General features: G+C 47.5%; 1 protein-coding gene across 2 annotated transcripts in view; it reads right to left on the reverse strand.

Moving 5' to 3' along the window:
* The window catches only part of IRAK2 (interleukin 1 receptor associated kinase 2), a 57,514-nt gene extending 44,124 nt beyond the window's left edge, over positions 1-13,390 (reverse strand). For both annotated transcript variants that reach the window (XM_068557741.1, XM_068557740.1), the window contains exons 1-2: positions 13,244-13,390; positions 4,321-4,503 (exon numbers count right to left, since the gene is read on the reverse strand). In XM_068557741.1, coding sequence (XP_068413842.1) covers positions 4,321-4,503; positions 13,244-13,337 — 277 coding nt within the window. In that variant the 5' untranslated portion in view covers positions 13,338-13,390. The remainder of the gene's footprint in view (positions 1-4,320; positions 4,504-13,243) is intronic.
* Between the last annotated feature and the right edge of the window lie 7,405 nt (positions 13,391-20,795).

Below are 20,795 nucleotides of genomic sequence, written 5' to 3' on the forward strand. Positions count from 1 at the left end.
GCGGTCCCTCCAGCACGTATCCCCTCCTCTTCTAGAGTAACAGACGCTTTAGCGGTGCACACAGGCTCCCAGCTACAGATTCCATTTCCCAGCCTCCCCTGCAACTAGGCGTGCTCATGTGACCAGTCCTGGCCAACGGCCTGGGAAGGGAGGTTATGTTGCAGCTTCCAGGGGGCCGTGCCCTTCTTGTAGGCTGGAAGGCACGTGTGGAGGCACAGAGTAGCCATCTCAGGTATGAGCTGGCAGCCAGCTGTCCCAGACAGCAGAGCAATGAAAACGAAAGAAACTGGTCCTTGACACTGGGCAGCTGCCCTATGAGCCCTGGGCAGCTTGGACTGTCACAGGAGAGAGAAATAGACGTCTGTCTCATTTAAGTCACTACAGCCTACCCTTAGTAACAGCAATGAACCTGGGATGATAATACAGGAAGCCACCAAGAAACAGCTAAAAGAGTAAGATGGTTGACACTGGCAAGCAGATTTGCCAGAAGAAGGAATGGTAAGCCTTCTGCACTAATTTATTCTAATTCTTATAACATTTAATGTTTGACAATTGAACAATAATGATCTTGGCAATTAAGGCTGAGAAGATACCAAGGAACAGAGACCCACACACCCAGCTCTCTACACAATGGGGCTAGCAGCCCCACAGGACACGATTTCGAGAGACTGGACACACATGTGGCCCGCAGGGAACCCCACACTCCACCTTTCGGTTCACGTACAACCTACGGAAGGCCTCTGCTAAATGCAAATATATTCCCTGGAGTCATAAGTCTCTGAGGACAACACTTTGTCTCTGGGACTTCTGGTATCTGGTTTTCAAGCTCTGTTTTATTCAAACTTATTCTTAAAGCTCTCTAAGAAGTGGTGGGCAGAAGTCAGGTTCTCAAACTGCTGGGGGCAACTGAGCAAGTTCATAAACAATCTTCAGCAAGTAAATGCAAAATAATAAGGTTTAACTAATGTTACAATTAGGGAAGGGAAAACTGACCGGTTGGAATAACAGAAACTTAATATGCTTCACACATGCCCTCAATATTCACTTCCAAAAAGTGACCAAGATTTATGGCACTCTTTCTCCCTAATGAAAAACAAACAAACAAACAAACAAAAAAACCCAAGATACAGAAAGGGGAAGTGTCTTGCCTGAGGACTGAAGGCAATAGTGACAACACAACCGAACTCCCAAAACAAAAGTGGATGGGGAGACAGGCTTGAACCTCTCTTCCTCAGGCAATTTTAATCAGCAAGGCTAAGCAGCAGAGAAAAGAGGATTGGGGAACACCGGTGGACTCTCACAGCCCTGAGAGGTCAGAGGAGGTTGGAACCGGAAAACCGGGAACTGAGGAAAGTTCTAAGAAGTAAGAAGAAAGGATGACAGACAAATATCACTGTTTCCTGGAAGCCCAAACACCGAGTGCAGTGAAGTTCCCGTGAGAGAAGCTAAGAATGAGGGCTCTGATCCAAACGCGCCTGGGTGTGACCAGACCTGTGCCCTTGGGGGAGGCTCTGAGCCGTTCCTGACCTCCGTGTCCTGGGGGGAGAAGGGGCTCCTTAGATCGCCCACCTCGAGGGGCTGCTGGGAGGAGCCACGCTCAGCGCCTGGTGCCTCAGAAGTGCCCAGTCAGTGTCAGCTTCAAACAGAGTGTCACGCTGCAATGAGTGTGTTTCTTTGAATCTGGCACTATGTTGTGTGCTGACCTCAAATCGTTAAGAATATGTTCGAGATTAGTCAACAGCCAGATTCTGACGTCAGTGGCAAGTTGGTGTGTCCAGTGAGAGGCCTGTGTCTCAATCCCCAGTACGTCTCCGCCCACAGGCCTCGGGACACCCCTGCAGCATCCCAGTGCCCTGCAGAAACAAAACCGGCATCCCCCTCCCCAAAGTGGCCTGAGCAGGAGGCCTGGTCCCTCCATTCTGACTGTACCTGACCCAGGGGCTTTCCCGCTCCCCCTCTGCAGCTCCCCCTCTCCACACCTACCTCTCTTCCTCTCTCCCTCTCTCTCTCTCTCTCTCTCTCTCTCTGGCATCCTTGGGTGCGCATGAATTTCCTCACTTCTTTTTGAACCCATTAAGAGTTTATCACTGGACTTCCCTGGTGGCGCAGTGGTTAAGAATCCGCCTGCCAATGCAGGGGACACGGGTTCGAGCCCTGGTCCGGGAAGATCCCACATGCCGCAGAGCAACTAAGCCCGTGCACCACAACTACTGAGCCTGCGCTCTAGAACCCGCGCGCCACAACTACTGAGCCCACAAGCCACAACTACTGAGGCCCATGCGCCTAGAGCCCGTGCTCCGCAACAAGAGAAGCCACCGCAACGAGAAGCCCGCGCACCACAACGAAGAGTAGCCCCCGCTCACCACAACCAGAGGAAGCCTGCGCACAGCAACGAAGACCCAACGCAGCCAAAAATAAAATAAATTAAAAATAAATTTTAAAAAAAAAGTTTATCACTAATTCTCTCAAAACATGAAAAGTATGTGAAGGCACATCTACTCAATAATCAGTGCTACCACGTGCCAGGTTCTGGGGATGCAGACAAGCCAGAGAGGGGTCTGCAAGCAGCTACACAGGATAGGCATTGGTCGCACCAACCAACCGATGTGGCATGGGTCTGAGCAGGTCTCCACCTGTAAGGCCACCCTGGTGTCTCCTGATTTATCTCTGAGCGTGGAGGTCTCTAAGCCCCCACTCCTCCTCCTGGAAGCCCTCCCTGATTTAGTCAGGCAGGTGCCGAACTGAGGTCTATTGGTTCAGCCAGGTTATTCCCAGCTCAGGAACCCCAGCCAGGACAGCTCCAGGGCCCACAGCGTCTTCCACAGGCCTCTGGGGCTCTGAATGCCCTGCTCTCTACCTCCTACACCAGCTCTATGCTAGTTCCTGCAACACCCCAGGCCTTTGCACAAGGGCCTTTGTCCCCTCTCCGCTGGGCTTTCTTACTCCAGCTCTTCACGTGGCTGTCTTCTTTCCATTCCTCCAACTTCACCTCCTCAGACTGGCCTTCCATGACAATCGTGTTCTAGAAGGCTCCCCTACCTTGTCACTCCATCTCATTATTTTTACTTGTTTTCCTGTCTACTGACTGTCTCCTCACGACTATGCTCTCCACGAGGGCAGAGGACCTATCGCTTTGCCCACCTGTATTCCAGGACCTCGGACAGCACCAGGCACTGGCCAGGGGCTCAGTGAGTACCTGTGAGAAGTCTGGCTCACTGTCCCACACTGAAGGGGTCTCTCTGGGGACATGGTGGGGGGCCCAGGTGGAGATAATCAGCCCCTCATCCCCCTGCCTCTGCTGAGCACTGGCTGAACACCAGGCCCTTGACATGTTCTATTTCTTCAATTTCACAGACACCCTGCAAGGTAGGGAGGTATTATTTATTACCTGCTAAATACATTCCCACCATGGTTGTATTCTCCTGTAGGAGGACAATTTGGTAATACTGGTATTGATATCAATCAAAACTTAAAATACACAAACCTTCAGCCCAGCCATTCCAATATTGGAAAGTCATCCCACGCGAGATTCACATGTGTGCAAATGGGGCGCACATCCCAACACTGTACACAAGAGGCAACTGATGGAAGCAACCTGAACACCTATCAATAAATCATGGTACATCTGTCAAAGGAATACAATGCGGCTGTTGAAAGAATGTCTCAATATGAAACAATCTGCAAGATCGGCTGCTAGGTGAAAATAAAGGGGACCGCCAAGTGCATGGTATTCTCTCTACTGTCTGTATTAAAAAGTGTTGTAGACACATACGTACATTTGCCTAGAAAATCTGTAGGAAGGTAGATAAGAAATTGTGACTAGTGGTTACTTCTTGGGATGCCAAATTGGGAAACAGGATGAGGACGTAAATAATTTTTACTGTAGACTTTCTTGAATTTTTATGTTATAGCTATTTTTAAATTTCTATTTATTTATTTTTGGAACAGAGAACAAAATTTTTAAAGGTGCAAAAAGACTGACAATAAAGTCTCTCTCCAACACCTGGTTCCCTGGCCACCCGATTCCTCTCCCCAGGGTTGACCACCGTTACTAATTTCTTACTTGGATGGTAAACTCTTTCATTCAAATTTTTTTAAGATTAAGAAAGGTTTTCTGATTTTATTTATTCATTTATTTTTACATTTTGGCCGTGCCGAGCAGCATGCGGGATCTTAGTTCCCCGACCAGGGACCAAACCCATGCCCCCTGCAGTGGAAGTGCGGAGTCTTAACCACTGGACCGCCAGGGAAACCCCAAGAAAGGTTTTAAGGTGAGAGGGCACAGCTCACGCTGGCTGCAAGGGGGCCTTGGTAACTCACAGTTGAGGATGATCTGGGCGGCGCGGTAGAGCTCTAGATGGCACAGGAGGTCCAGCAGCTGCTGGACGGTGGCCTGCCGCATGCTCCACCACCACAGCAGCTCGCGCGTGATGCTCACGCCCTGCGCCCGCTCCATGGACTTGATCTTCCGCAGCTGGGTCAGGTCTGTGATCACATAGGAGGCTGGAAGGCAAGCAAGAAGGGATGCTTAGAGCCAGAAGGGCAGCCCCTCCACCAGAGGGTCACCATGCTGGCCCAGCTCTGTCCACCACAAAGCCGCCTGGCCCCATCCTACCTGAAACTCCACCAGGAGCTGGGGTCCACAGGCGGCCCAAGTCATTCAGTGCCCGCGGGGACCAGCACACTCACACTTGAAGGTAAATGTCAACTTGGTTGCCACACAAGACTTAGGAGAAAGACCAGTGGACGAGAGGGCCAGGGGCCTTGAGGTTTAGCTGCTTATTTGCTACGTGCAAGTCACTTCCCCAGTGGGATGGGAGCCTCGGTTTCCTCAATTGTAATAGAGAACTTCCCTTCCAAACAGAAGCCTCGTGTAGGCAGAGAGTTTTCTCTGTTCCGTTCACTGTTAGATCCTCAGAACAGAGAAAAGTGCCTGGCACAGAGTGGGGGCAGGGCCAGGACCAAAGTGAGGCAGAGGAGGCACCCAAGGGGCAAATTTTAAGGAGGTGCTCATTCTCGGGGCTGGTCCTGCACCTGAAGCAGCCAGAGAGTAGGTGCCTCCTATCATTTTGCCTTGGGCATCCCATTCTCCTCATCTCTAAGTCCCAGCTCTGGCAGGGGGAACTGAATGAATGAATGAATGAGTGAATGAATGAATCCACAGCCCACCATCCTCACAGAACTGCTAGAAGGAGCAAGAGAGCTATGGATCTAAAAGCACTTTGCCAACTCTGAAGCACTGTACAATTTGCAGGGGGCTACTGTCCGCAATACTAAAACTAATGCATTCCTTCTTTTCATTTTTTATTATAAAATGGTTGCTCATTAAAGAAAACTTGGAAAAATGCAGGGGAAAAATGCTAATAAATTACACAGCATCCCACTAGGGTACTTTCCCTTTCCAAAAGTCTCCCCACCACACGCACAGGTGTGCTTCTGGATGCAGTTACAGCCGGGCTGTAAGTAAGACTGTGCATCCAGGCCTTATTTACTAACATTACACCATAAGCATCTTCCAAGTTGGTACAAGCTCTTCATACATGGAATTTTTGAACGGTCACATAGTATTCTGCTGAGTTTCCTGACGTGAGGGAGGCATTTTTTATTCCCCTAAACCAGGACTAAAATAATCGGACTTCAGTCCCAGGATTTCAGAAATCGTGGAGCAGATATCTACGTGAACATCACATCATACATTCATTCAACAAAATATTATTGAGCTCCAGGCCTGTGACAAACTCTAGAGATACAGTGGTGAGTCAACCAGAAGCCCAAGGAGCTTTTCTGTTTGAAAAATACAAACATAAGTGAACTGAGTGGGGAAGAGTAAGACAAGAGACCACGCCTACGTAATGAAGGGGCTCGAAGGCCAGGCTACAGTTTGAACCTGACCCTAAGAGCCACGGACACCAGGACACCACGGAAGACCTCAGAGCCAGGGAGGGACGCGGTCATACTGTACAGTCCCTGTCCCTCTGGAGGAATGGGGAAGGTTGTGACAGCCTCCCACAGAGAGAAAGCCTCTGGGAGAAGTGCCCTGTTAGGGATGGAAAGTTCTTGAGTTGTAACTTTAGTCACTGGAAACCCCAGGCCAGATTCCTGGTCCATGGGAAGTGATGTCAGCAGGGTCAGGGGCTGCCTGCAGCAGCAGAGAGAAAAGCGTAGAGGGAAGAGGAAGGAACCCCTTCCCCCCAGCCCTCCCTGCACACGAGCTCTGTTCGTGGGCTCACCTCCCACTCTCCGAGGCAGCGTGATGTCATGGGAAGAACAGAAGCCCAGGGCCGCCCCTGGGGCTCCATTGCGGCAGGAGAAGCCAAGCCCAGCCCTCACGTCCGTGGGCTGCACTTTCCTCACAGGCAACGCAGGAGGAAGAAGAATTAAACCCAGAGGTGCCTTGCAATGTGGACGTTGTAGCTCCGTGAAAGTGGCATCTCTTATGGTGTTGACCTGTCAGCATTTAACAAGACCCTTGAAACAGGGTCAAGACAAGGTAGAGACCTCAGGGATGAGTCACTGTCGAGCGCCCTGCTGAGTTCATGGCTCTTTGCCCAACACACACCAGTAATACCTGGTCGTTACGGAACATTTGGAAAACGGGAGAAAATCAAAGCCCCCGTGATCATCCCACTTGGAAGACCCCAAGAAAAGCACCGGTTATACTCTTGCTTCTAATCTTCCAGACTTTTCTATTAGATATAAAAATACATGCTTATGTCAGCAGGATGGTACAGTGGTGGGTTCAGGGCCCAGACTCTGGATTCTGAGTCCTGGGTTCAAATATTCTCTCTGCTACTTACTTCCCACGTGCTTGGGGAAGGCCCTTCACTTCTCGCCGTGCCTCAGTTTCCTCATTTGCAAATGAGGAAAACAACAGCACCTGCCTCAGAGGTTGCTGTGAGGATTAGATTAGTTATATGTATAGAATAATATGTATGTGATATAAATGTTCACTGCAGCTGTTAAGCCATCTGCACTCTATGAAAACCTGCTTTTATCCCCAATGGTTAACACTACGTGGTGACCATCCCCAGACCTCCTGGTCTGACTTCCTGAATCCTGCAGGACGCAGTAGACAACCTTGCCCATCTTCAAAGCCCCCTGGAGCAGAGACGGCACGGCCTCCTGAAGTGATCCGCCCTCACCCTCGAGTGAAATGCCCTTTGTCCGGACTAACCAGACTCTTTCCTGGTTGAGGGAAGGGGAAAGTGTCTTGTCCCCTAAGCCTCTCAGCAACTCATCCTCATTTTACAGATGAGGAAACTAAAGGCTCAGAGAGAGGCAGTCACTCGCCCGAAGCACATAGCTGGGCAGGGACAAAGCGGGCCTGTGCACAAAGGCTGGCACGTGCATGAGACAGCAAGATGGAGAGCCGTCCAACAGAGGAAGCCCTGCCCCAGGGTCCCTCGGAATACACCTGGGGTGAGTGAAGCTGTGAGTAGCCTGGTTTCCCCCAAGGGCAAAAGTGAATGCAGCCACAATCATAGGAGAATGAGCAGGAGGCAGCCACATTATCTGCCAAAATTGTCAAATCCAAAGAGTGTGCGTATCTGTGGCTGTGTGCTTTTCTGAATCACTTTATGGATTTTTCCACCTCCACTCCCCAGTATCACAATCAGCCCCAAGGGATGATCTCTTCTAAAATGATGCACATTATCTGTAATAGTCAAAAACTAGAATGTCATTTTAAAAAAAAAGAATAAATTGTGGAATATGCAGTAGGATTTTTCAACCTCAAAAAAAAAAAAAAAAAAAAAAGACTCGCAGAAACCGAGACTCTTTAGGACTGGAAGGACAGTCACAGTCGCTTACTGTGCGGAACAGAAAACCATGGAGTGCTGTGACTTGCCAAGGAGCTGCTACCTGGGGGGCACGGCTGGCTCCCAGCCCAGTGACCTGTGACCCAGCACGGAGAGCTGGCCAAGTATGGGCTCCAAGCCATCCCGTGTCCCCACCATTCCCACATCCTTCAGCCCATCATTCATTCAAGTGGCACTGAGTGTCTGCCCACTGGCCGGGCACTGCCCCAGACACTGGGAATACAGGAGCAAACTAGATGGGTGATGTCCCTGCCCTCATGGCGCCGCCAACATTCTACAGGGAGAGACAGACATAAACCAATACGGAACAAGGTCAAAGCATGTTAAGAGGAATGAAGAAAATAAAACACGTTGATAAGATAAAGAGGAAAGGGGGACAGGGTCGGCCTCTCAAACAAGGTGACATATGAACTGAGAAATGAAAGACTATGGCCCCCAAAGATGTCAGTGTCCTAAACCCCAAAACCTGTGAATATGGTACCTTACATGACAAAAGGGACTTTGCAGAGGGCATTAAGTTAAAGATCTTGAGATGAGATTATCCTGGATTACCTGACTGAGCCCAGGGGTCCTTATCAGAGGACGGCAGGAGTGTCCGATTCAGAGAAGATTATGACAGAAGCAGAGGTCAGAGAAAGAGATTTGAAGATGCTACCCCCGTTGTCTTTGAAAGTGGAGGAGGGGCCACAGGCCAAGGGATGCAGGCAGCCTCTAGAAGCCAGTGAAGGCAAGGAAATGGATTCTCCCCCAGAGCCTCCAGAAGGACAGCTGCCCTGCCAACGCCTTGATTTTAGGACTTCTGACCTCCAGAACTGTAACACAATAATGGCTGTTTTTAAACTATCAAATTTGTGGTAATTTGTTACAGCAGCAAGAGGAAACTAACAGAGACTAGAAAGCTAGGCATGTGGAGGACAGAGCGAAGAATGTCCCAGACAGAGGAAACAGCAAGTACAAAGGCCCTGAGTCTGGACCAAGGAGGCCAGTGTGGCTGGAGCAGGGTGGGCATGAGAGGGTGTTGGAGGAGAGGAGGTCAAAAGTCACTGGCGCTCAGACTGTGCCAGACCGGGCAGGCCTGGTGAGGGACTTGGATTATAACCTAAATCACAGTGGCCAGCGCCTGAGGACCCTGAGCAATTCTGGTGTCTCCAAGCCCTAAGGAGTCAGAGGTATTCTCCTCAGAGGATGTACAAATGCACATGAAGAGACGCCCAACATCATTAGTCATTACAGAAATGCTAAGCAAAACCAGAGCAAGAGGCACTTCCCTGGTGGTCCAGTGGTAAAGAATCCGCCTTCCAATGCAGGGGACACAGGTTTGATCCCTGGTCAGGGAACTAAGATCCCACATGCCGCGGGGCAGCTAAGCCCGCGTGCCACAACTACAGAGCCCACACGCCCTGCAGCCTGTGCGCCACAACTAGAGAGAGAAAACCTGCATGCCACAACTAGAGAGAAGCCCGAGTGCCACAGCGAAGAGCCCGCACGCCACAACGAAAAGATCCTGCTTGCCTCAACGAAGAACCTGTGTGCCTGCATCTAAGACCCGACGCAACCTAAATAAATAAATAGATAAATAGATAAACACAGCAAGAAACCACTTCTCACCTGCTCAGATGGCTACAAACTCAGAACGACAGACGATGACAAGTGTTGGCGGGAGGGGACGTGGAGAAATTGGGACCCTCACACATTGCTGGTGGGAATGTAAAATGGTACTCGCATTTGCAAAAACATTCTGACACTTCCTCAAAATGTTAAACATAGAGTTACCCTATGACTCAGTAATTCCCCTCCTAGGTATCAACCCAAGGGAAATGAAAACATAAAGGCACACAAAGACGTACACAAATTGTACACAGGAGCGTTATCCATAATAGCCAAAAAGTGGAAAGAACCCAAATGTCCATCAACTGACAGAAGAATAAATAAAATGCAGTACATCCATACGATGGAATGTTATTCAGGAATAAATAAAAAGAAATTGGGACTTTCCTGGTGGTCCAGTGGGAAAGAATCTGCCTTGCAATGCAGGGGACGCAGGTTCGACCCCTGGTCAGGGAACTAAGATTCCCACATGCCTCGGGGCAACTAAGCCAGTGCACCACAACTACTGAGCTCGCGCGCCTCAACTAGAGAGCCTGCTTGCCGCAAAACTACACAGCCCACGTGCCCTGGAGCCTGCGCGCCACAACTAGAGAAGAGAAAACCCCACACACCACAGCTAGAGAGAAGCCCGTGTGCCGCAACGAAAGATCCCACGTGCCACAACTAAGACCCAACGCGGCCAAAAAATAAATAAAATAAATAATAAATAAATCTTAAAAAAAAGAGAAATTAAGCACTGATACACGCTATGACATGGATGAACCTTGGAAACATGCTAAATAAGTCAGTCACAAAGGACTACATATTGTATGATTTATTCCATTTATATGAAATGTCCAGAATAGGCAATGCCTAAAGCTGGGGGGAAATGGGCGATGTGTGTGAGAGTGCTCGGGGAGACAGCTGAGGGGTACAGGGCTTCTTTCTGGGGTAATGAAAATGTTCTAAGATTGATTTGGAGATGGATGCACAACTCTGCAGATACTAGATGCCACTGAATTGTACACTTTAAATGGGTGAATTGCATGGTAGGTGAATTATACCTTAATCAAGCTGTTTTTTAAAGAAAGTCATGAACAGAGAACAGACTAGTGGTTGCCAAGGGGGAGGGGGTGTGGGGGAGGGATGGATTGGGAGTTTGGGATTAGCAGATTCAAACTAATATATATATTGACAGAATGGATAAACAACAAGGTCCTACTGTATAGCACAGGGAACTATATTCAATATCCTGTGATAAACCATAATGGAAAAGAATTTTTAAAAAGAATGTGTGTGTGTATATATATATATATATGTATAACTGAATCACTTTGCTGTACAGCAGAAATTAATACAACATTGTAAATCAACTATACTTTAATTTTTTAAATTTTAGTAAAAAAAAAAAAAAGAAAGCCATAGGTGTGCCTTCTAAAATAGCAACAATATCCTAGAAACAGACGTTGTTGTGGCCTTCACAATTGAGGCCAACATGGAAAACACTAGAGAGAGTCTCTTACACAAAGTGTTTGTCCACTGCCCAGGAAACAGTCAAAGTAGTTAAATCACAGATCATCTGAGCAAAGGGACACAGTGCAGTCTAGAAAATCAGATGGTGACAGACATTCTCAGAGGTGCCCCGACTTGTTACCAGGGACAGCCTCTGTGGGGAGGCCGAGGAGCAGGGAGGGGAAAGATATTTACTTTCCCCTCTGTCCCAGGGGCGTGATTTACACCATTTAACCTAGTACGTCTGTTATTTTTTTCCCACAAAAAAGTTAATAAAAATACACACTGAAAGTAAAAGCCTAAATCCATGTTGCTAAAGAATATTGCTTGGCAAGAAAAAATAATTGTGATATAGTTTAAGTGAAAAAAGCAGGCTAGTAGAATGTACAAAATGATACGATTTTTGGAAAACATATATACATAAATAAATATGGTTAGTAAAAAAGACTAGAAAGCATAAGACACCCAGCACTCGGCTGGCACATAGTGAGAAGCCAATACACGTTAGCGGCTGCTGTTGTTATTATTACTATTGGCATCCAAATGGTAAGAATGGTATCCCTTATGGGGATATATATACACATAGAGCTGATTCACTTTCTTGTACAGCAGAAACTAACACAACATTGTAAAGCATTTATACTCCAATAAAGATGTGGAAAAAAAAAAAAATGGTATCCTTGGGCTTCCCTGGTGGCACAGTGGTTAAGAATCTGCCTACCAATGCAAGGGACACAGGTTCGAGCCCTGGCCCGGGAAGATCCCACATGCCACGGAGCAACTAAGTCCGTGCGCCACAACTACTGAGCCTGAGCTCTAGAGCCCGCAAGCCACAACTACTGAGCCCACGTCCCACAACTACGGAAGCCCGCGCACCTACAGCCCATGCTCCGCAACAAGAGAAGCCTCCGCAATGAGAAGCCCGCGCACCGCAACTAAGAGTAGCCCCTGCTCGCCGCAACTAGAGAAAGCCCGCGCGCAGCAACAAAGACCCAACATAGCCAAAAATAAATAAATTAATTAATTAATTAATTAATTTAAAAAAAAATACTCCCTCCAAATTAAAAAAAAAAAAAAAAGAATGGTATCCCTGAGTGGTGGAGTTTGAGCCACTCTTTATTTCCCACAGTATTTTGCAATAAGTGTATTATTTTTGTGACTGGTTTAAAACGGGATTTCTGAACCTCAGCACTACTGACACTTTAGGCTGGATAGTTCTTTGTGGAGGGGGCTGTTCAGTGCATTGCAGGACGTTTGGCAGCATCCCTGGCCTCTACTCACTACATCCCCCAAGTTACGACAACCAAAAATGTCTCCAGACATCGGCAAATGTTCCCTAAGGGGGCAACGTCGCCCCTGGTTGAGAACTACTAGGTTAAAATATATATTGTTTCCTCAAACTGGATGGATAAAAACATACATGTTCATTTTATTATTATTCTTTCCACTGTACATAAATATTATATTCCCTTTGTATGAATGGTATATATCATAATCTCAATTTTAAAGAAAATATAGATATTACTTTAAAAATAAAGTGGCACCAGTCACATTGACTTAAAACATTTTGAACCTGAGAATAATTGTTAACACTTCCTTAATACTTACAAGAACCTCTGACACATAGGTGTCAAGTGCTTTTTATACAATTTCATTCCTCATAACCACCTCCAGTTTACAGATTAAGAAGCTGAGACTCAGAAGAGGTTAAGCAACTTGCCCAAAGTCACCAGCTGGATGTGGTGGAGCCTGGAAGGCGCCTGAGGACCACACACGCAGCCTCCCCCAGGATGCCAAGCCCTCAGCCAATCACCAGGCACAAACAAACAAAATACACCAAGGAGTTACGATGTCCTGGCGGGGCCAGCCGCCGGGGTTCAGAGCCCAGCACGCCACTTAGCAACGCCATACCCTGGCCCCCCAAAGTAACTCTACCTTTAAAAGCCGTTTCGTCGTCTGTAAGATGGGGTAAGAGAAATAGGCACTTTACAGGCCGTCGTGGGAATTAAATGAGATAATCGGTGTCAGGTGCTTACATCAGGGCCGGGCACACAGTAAGCACTAATCACGGCTAAGAGCGATCATTTTCGGCTTTACTGTAACAGCGAAGTCGAGCCAGTCATTAGTTAGCGACAGACTGAGTAACAGCAGAAATCCTCCGAGATCACCTAACACCTTCCAAATGACCACAGAGAGGGGGCAGCGCCTGCCCGAGGGCACACAGCGAGGCCCGGGTCCAGGATGGCAGCACAGAGAGCCCCTAGAATCAGGACCCGCGTAAACAGGCGGGGAGGGGGTTTAGCGGGGTCGCAGGGGTGCCCACTCACCGAACTGCATCCAGTCCCACTCGCTTAGCGCGTCCATGTTGCGGCACAGGTCGTTCAGCACCCAGGAGGGCAGCTGGTAGATGTAGCAGGACATGGCCGGGCTCCGAGGGCCGGCGGGCAGGCGGCGCGGACAACTGAGTCCTACGCGGCAGGACTCTGCTTCTTTACCGGCTGGCCGGTGGGCCCACCCAGCGCGTGCCGCCCGGGAAGTGGGCGGGGCTGGGCTTGGGCTCGACTGCCCCCCAGCGGCCACCGGGGGCGCGACGCCTCCCGGCCGGCTGGACCAGCGGCTGCGAAACCAAGAGGGTCAGAGCCGCCGGGAGGGGAAATAGGCCCAGAGGAGCGAGGGAACACGTGCAAGGCCACACGGGAATTCAGCGGCAGTCCCAAGAGACCTTCTGACTCCACCTCCAGGGCTTTTGGCCCTCTGCCACATATGATTCCTTCAAGAGCTAGTCTATTAATTACCTGCTATATGTGGGGCAATGTTCGAGGTGCTGGAGATGCATAAGTGGAGAAAACTTACCAAAGTCCTTGTTTTCATGGGACTTACAATCTAGGCGGGGGTGGGAGTGGGGGAGGAAACGAGCAACAAATAATAACAGTATTGAATAGGTAAGTTACATGAAATGCTAAAAGGTGAAAATGCTATGGCAGGGGATGGGGGAAGGAAAGAAAAACAGGAATGAGGAGTTCAGAGCGAGCAGGGGGAGGACTGTATTAAATAGGGTAGTCAGGATAGACTGTGATTTTTTTTTTAATAAATTTTATGTATTTATTTATTTTTTTGGCTGCATTGGGTCTTCGTTGCTGCACGCGGGCTTTCTCTAGCTGCTACAATCAGGGGCTACTCTTCATTGCAGTGCGTGGGCTTCTCACTGGGGTGGCTTCTCTTGATGCAGAGCATGGGCTCTATCTAGGCCAGCAGGCTCAGTAGTTGTGGCTCACGGGCTTAGTTGCTCCGCAGCATGCGGGATCTTCCCGGACCAGGGCTCGAATCCATGTCCCCTACACTGACGGGCGGATTCTTAACCACTGAGCCACCAGGGAAGTCCCTAGACTGATTTTAAGGGCTAATATTTATTGAGCAGCTACTGTGTGCCAGGGACTGTTCTAGGTGCTGGGGTTCCCTCTGAAGAAAAAAGGACAGGGCTTCCCTGGTGGCGCAGTGGTTGAGAATCTGCCTGCCAATGCAGGGGACACGGGTTCGAGCCCTGGTCTGGGAAGATCCCGCATGCCGCGGAGCAACTAGGCCCGTGAGCCACAACTACTGAGCTTGCACGTCTGGAGCTTGTGCTCCGCAACAAGAGAGGCCGCGATAATGAGAGGCCTGCGCACCGCGATGAAGAGTGGCCCCCGCTTGCCGCAACTAGAGAAAGCCCTTGCACAGAAACGAAGACCCAACACAGCCAAGAATAAATAAATAAATAAATAATAAAATAAAGGAATTCCTTTAAAAAAAAAAGAAAAAAGGACAAAATCCCTGCCCTGCAGGAAGACACACAATAAGCAGTAAAAATGCTAAATAAGTAAATAATTTAGCACTGTAGAAGGTGATAGGTAATGTTTGGGAATAAAAATAGAGTATAGTAAAAGAGAGTAGGAGTAGCTAATTGCATTATTCATTGTCTTAGAAGGTGATAAATATTATTGGGGCAAAGCAGAATACGGTAAGAGGAACTGGGGGGCAAAGTGAATTATTGAATAGGGTAGAAGGAGAACATAATCACTAGTATTTATTAAGTATTTATGATGGGCAAACTTTACCAGGGTTGTTTTACTTACTCCTCACAATGACCTTATGTGTTACCCCCACTCTACAGATGAGGAAACTGAGGTACAGAGAAGTCAAATAACTTGCCTAAAATCATACAGGTACAAAGTGGCAAAGCTGGGATTTGAACCCAATCAGTCTGACCACTAGCCACAAGCTGCCTCGTTATTGCAATAACTACCGTTTATCTATACCTACAATGTGCTTTGCATAAATCATTTTATGTAACTCTCATAAGCCTATGCTTTTACACAGAAGTAAATGGGTTCCAAGAAGTTAGGCAGTATCATCTAAGGCACATAAGCAACTAGAGCACTACTTTGCAGCTGCAAACATCAGCTATGGAAAGAAGAAGGAAACTAAAAGGAAAGTGAGCAGCCCTGAGAACAAGCCCCAGCTCTGCTACCAACAGGTTTTGCAACCCTGGACAACTCATTTCACTTCTCGAGCCTCGCTTTCCACATCTTTAAAGTGGGACTAATCATTCCTCCTGCTTAGAGCTGTGAGCGAAGGAAGTGGGTTAAATCAATTTACACAATTATAAACAGATTAGTTTATAAACAATCGCTCATATATTGATTAAATCATTTTAGACAGGGTCTTCCTTGCACAGAGAATGTGATCCAAAAATGGTAGTCGCCATTGATAATATTGAAAAAGCGCCCACCGGCCTTGGGGTCCTATCAGGATTTGGGTCCTAGTTCAGTCACTGTCTCTGGCTCTTCATCCTTGAGCCAGTTTGCAGTTTTTTCTTTTGTAAATTGGGTATCGTGCTCCACCCACTTCGAAGGATTCCTGTGAAGTTTAAACAGACCCCAAAATGCTCGGGGTAAACTGCAAAGTGCTGAGCCCCATAAGGAATCACTATTATGTGAGTGCACCTCCTTGGTGTTTGACATGGGGTGCATTCCAGCGCTCCAAGACTGCTTTTCAGGGGAAGTCTCGTGTTGCAGCAGTGGTTGAAGGAGGAATTTGAGGTAGAAGAGCTCCAGGAATGGTCTGACGGAGGCCGAGTGGAAAAAACACCTACATCCCAGGTGCAAGGGGCAAAGGAGGATAAGGGTCCTCCTTTTTCTCTCCTCTATTTGCAGAGTCCCGGCCTGCTTTCCCCCTCTGCTGCAAGCACAGAGCCGCTGTCCCTTGTAGTGCTTTTCCCCTAGGGCCAGGGGGCCTCTTCCCCTTGGTGAGGCTTTATAACCACAGAAGGTTCGCAACAGCCTTGGCCCGTCCAGGAGACAGGCAGGCCAGGCAGCCCCTCTCTCTCTGCTGCCTCCTCTGGCCCCTGGTTGCAGGGTTCCTTCTTGCCCAGCTCCAGGGCTTTCAACCTGAGTCCTAGGATTCTTTCCTGCAAAGATGATTGAGTAGTTCTGGGCCTAAGCAGGCCACCTTAGGCACACGTCTTTGTCCCCATTCTTTAGAATATGTTCTTCAAAGTAAGGTCTTTGCTATCACTAATTAACAGAGTTGCCACTCACCTATCGAGTACCAGGCATTTAACACATATTATCTGGGATCCCCACAATGACCCTACAGGGTAGGTTTATCATTCCCATTCTACAGATGGAGAAACTGAGGCTCACGTCAATTGCAACTTGTCCAAGCTAAACTGGCCAAGTGACAAGATTCAACCCAAGTCTGATTCCAAAGGGAGGGCTCTTTGTGCCCTATTATATCACCTCACCCTGAAAAATTTCCTGTGATCCTGCACACATCTTCTCCTAATTCACTTTTCCATGACCAACAGCCTCCACACCAGGATCAGTTAGAAACAGTTATTGAGGCCGAATGTAATTAGTGATATAGTGTGCCATTTTGACCTATTCATGTTTAATTCCCTTGAAATTACAATCAGAGGTTTGCAATCCCTGCTACACCTTAGAATCAATCATCTGGGAGCTTTAAAAAGACTCTACAGGCCCAGCCCTACCTCCATCCAGAGATCCAGGCATGATTGTTCTGGGCTGGGATTCAGGCGGTAGCATTTCAAAAAGCTTCCCGGGTAGTTCTACTTATGTGCCAGCAGAGTTGAGGACCCATGTGACATCAGGAAGATGGGCACGAAGGAAGGCTGATGAAAAGGAAATAACCACAGTAAGGCTTTTCTGTGTACTTTGCACATATTTTTTCTTTTCTAATAAAAATAACTTTATTGGTTTTTCTGATAGTACATGATCACTGTCTGAAAAAAGGAGTGAATTAAGAAAAAACCCAGGGACTTCCCTGGCGGTCCAGTGGTTGGGACTTGGCCTTCCAAAGCAGGGGGTGTGGGTTCGATCCCTGGTCGGGGAGCTGAGATCCCGCATGCCTCGTGGCCAAAAAACCAAGACATAGAGCAGAGGCAGCATTGTGGCAAATTCAGTAGAGACTCGAAGGATGGTGCCCATCAAAAAAAGAAAAAACCCAGTCCTAGCCTTTCTTCCTCCTGTAGAGGGGGAAAGCCAGTTCCCCCTTCTGTGTTTCTCCTTACCTTTGTAACCCAGCAGGACCCTATGGGGCCTTCCCAGAACAGACACCCCGCACCCCTGCCACCCCCAGCGTCCTCTGCCTGTCTTTTGTCTGTAGAAAACCTTTAGCCCCCTAGGCCTTCCTCGAGTTCCAAAGAGTGAATTTAATCAGCAACGTGAGAAAATGCAGAAAGAAAGGGAAACAGTCAAGCATGACAAAACAATAACAGTTTAGCCATTAAACAAAGTTGAGGACTTTTAGCTCCTCCTCAAGGGCTATAGGTAATATTCTGAGCCAAATTCTTTGAACTGTTTTGCAGATACTAAAACCCCCACCGGGTGGAAGAAGTTAACCTTACGCTGCCCACAAGCACGTAGACCCCAGACCAGTTGGGACCAGAAGGTTGATGTTGTTGACTCCCAATTATCTCATCCCCAACCAATCAGAAGAGTGTCCACTAGCTGATCACACACCCCACAACACCCCCTGCCTCACACTGTCTTTAAAAACCTTTTCCCAAAAGCCTTCGGGGAGTTCAGGTTTTTTGAGCACTAGCCACCTGGACTCCTTGCTTGGCGCCCTGCAATAAACGCTGCACTCGCCTTCACCACAAGCGGGCATCAGTAGATTGGCTTTACTGCACGGGTCAAGCAGACCCAAGTTTCGTTCGGTGACACTATTACACACAACACGTCACTTCTGACACTTCTGGTCACCAAATGGAGGAGAGGGGGTAGTTTCCCCACAACAAGCAATTCTCTGTGACACCAGCTGGGTGTCCTACAATGAAACTTAATTCTAACACTATCTACCTGGAGATAGTGTCAGATCCCACAGGTTAAGGGCTCAGTTCCGCAAGACTGCCCCCAACCCCCCTTCAGATGCCAGTCCCAAGTAGTAGGTCCCCGGGTTACCCATAACTTCCGTCCAACTTGGCTACAAATCAGAGGTTCCCAGGACCCCTCCTCAAGTTCAATTAAGTTGCTAAAGTGGCTCACAGAACTCATGGAAACACACTTACCAGTTTATTAAAGGATATGACAAAGGATACAGATGAACACCCAGATAAAGAGAAATATAGGGTGAGATCTTCGAGGGTCCTGGGCACAGGAGCTTCGGTCCCAGTGGAGTTGGGGTGCATCACCTTTCCAGTGTGGGTGTGTTTGTCCCCCTGGAAGATCTCTGAACCCCCTACTTTGGGAGTTTATGGAAGCTCCCACAAGTAGGCATGATCAATTATTAACCTCATTTTCAGCCCCTCTCCCCTCTCTAGAGAAGGGTGAGGGGGGCTGAAAATTCCAAGCTTCTAATGATGGCTTGGCTTTTCTGCTGACCAGACCCCATCCCAGAGTCATCCAGGAGCCCACCCAGAGTCCTCTCGTTAGAACAAAAGATGCTCCTAGTGATCTTATCACTTAGGAATTTAAAAGGGTTCTAGGAGCTCTGTGCCAGGAACTGGGGCAAAGATATAGCTATATCTATATCTATATCTATATCTATTCCATTATCTCAATTATCTCAGAGAGAGAGAGACGGAGAAAGAGAATGAACACCTTCCCATAATTTCATCCTGGATGGGCCACCATTATTAATACTTTGCTGTATATACTTTCACATATTTTTAGACCTCTATAAAATTAATTTTTAATATAAAAAATTTTAAAACATTTCATTTTCTGTAAATAATAATATTTAATAATAAATAGTTTTTCATGTCCTTAAATAAGCATCTACCTTTTCCTTTTTAATAGTTTATTTAGGAGCACCATACTTTATTTGGCCAACTTCCTATTAATGTACATTTATTTCCAGTATTGGGGTCCGTTCCAGAGGGGTCTGCTTTCTCATCTACAGGAAGGGTAGGGCAGTCCTAAAGTCTATCAAGGAAAACCACAAATCAGTAGTTGGAAAACTGCTACCCCGAGGACACACCAGACCCCCCTCCAAATTCCCCCCACTCTCTGCGGTTGCTACAGGACAGGGTAATCCAGACCTGCTAGAATAACCCTCCCCTTTAGTTCCCACCTGACGCTTCTGAGCACTGGATAACTGCAGCATGAGTTCTCAGTATTCCTGCATTGGACCGGGGTATCTGATCACCCTCCTCCAGGTGAAGAATGTCATGTCCTCCCTAGCAAACTGCAGCTAGGCTATCCTTTGCCCAGTTAACTCTCCTTCAATTTATCTGAGGATAAAATGGTTCGCTATGATTTCCTCTGGGTTTTTCAGAAACATTTGCAGGGCCAGCCCAGTCCTCAAGGACTCAACTTCTCCCAAGTGGAACAAAACAATCTTCTGTGTTTTCTACCTGAATATGGAGAGAGCATATTGCTATTCAGTGTGTATGTTAAGCCAACTCGTACTCTCCTGAGGTTTCATGTTCCAAATTCTGAAACTAGTTTTGTGGGTTTCTCTCTCATTTACCTATCCGGTACTATTGCCCCTTTTGGTTATCACCACAAGTATATTTCATTCTTCTGTGACCTGCCAATGGATTACTGTGTATGTGTGGTGATGGGGGAAAATCCCCAGGAAAATGTTCTGTTGGGGCAGGGAGCTTAGGTGTGCTGACAGAATGGGGAAACGGTGAAAGGGTATCAGGCAGCCCAGTGACTAGCATAGAGTAGGGCTGAGGTGCTAAGAACGGGATACAGAAACCCAGCATGAAAGTGTCTGAAAAGTTCACTGGTGTTCCTATTTCAAGAATGCAAAACGCTGGTATCTATTTCATGTCCTTAGTGAGCTGAGCGCCCTGTTGTTTTTTTTATCACATTCTCAATATAAGTCCTGGTGAGATATTAACCACTTTTTTTTTAATAGACTATTTTCTAGAGCAGTTTTATGTTCACAGCATAATTGAGAGGAAGGTACAGGATTTCCTATATACCTCCTGCCCCCCTACAAAGTCTCCCTTCCATTATTAACACCTGCCCCTGCCAGGGTGGTACATTTGTTACAATTGATGGACCTACATTGATACATCATTATCACGCCAAGTCTACAGTTTACCTTAGGGTTCACTCTTGGTGGTGTACATTCTGTGGGTTTGGACAAATTTATAATGATATATATCCACTATTATAACGTCAGACAGAATAGATTCACTGCTCTAAAAAATTCTCTGTGCTCTACCTATTCATCCCTCCCTCTCCCCCAACCCTTTTTTATTTATCATTTATTTATTTTTAACAAAGACAGTATTTTTTAAATTTTTTATTTATTTATGTATTTATGTATTTATTTTTGGCTGCGTTGGGTCTTCGTTGCTGTGCACAGGCTTTCTCTAGTTGCGGTTAGCAGGGGCTACTCTTTGTTGCGGTGCGTGGGCTTCTC

Source organism: Eschrichtius robustus, chromosome 12 (genome assembly GCF_028021215.1).
Source record: "Eschrichtius robustus isolate mEscRob2 chromosome 12, mEscRob2.pri, whole genome shotgun sequence".
Classification (NCBI taxonomy): domain Eukaryota; kingdom Metazoa; phylum Chordata; class Mammalia; order Artiodactyla; family Eschrichtiidae; genus Eschrichtius; species Eschrichtius robustus.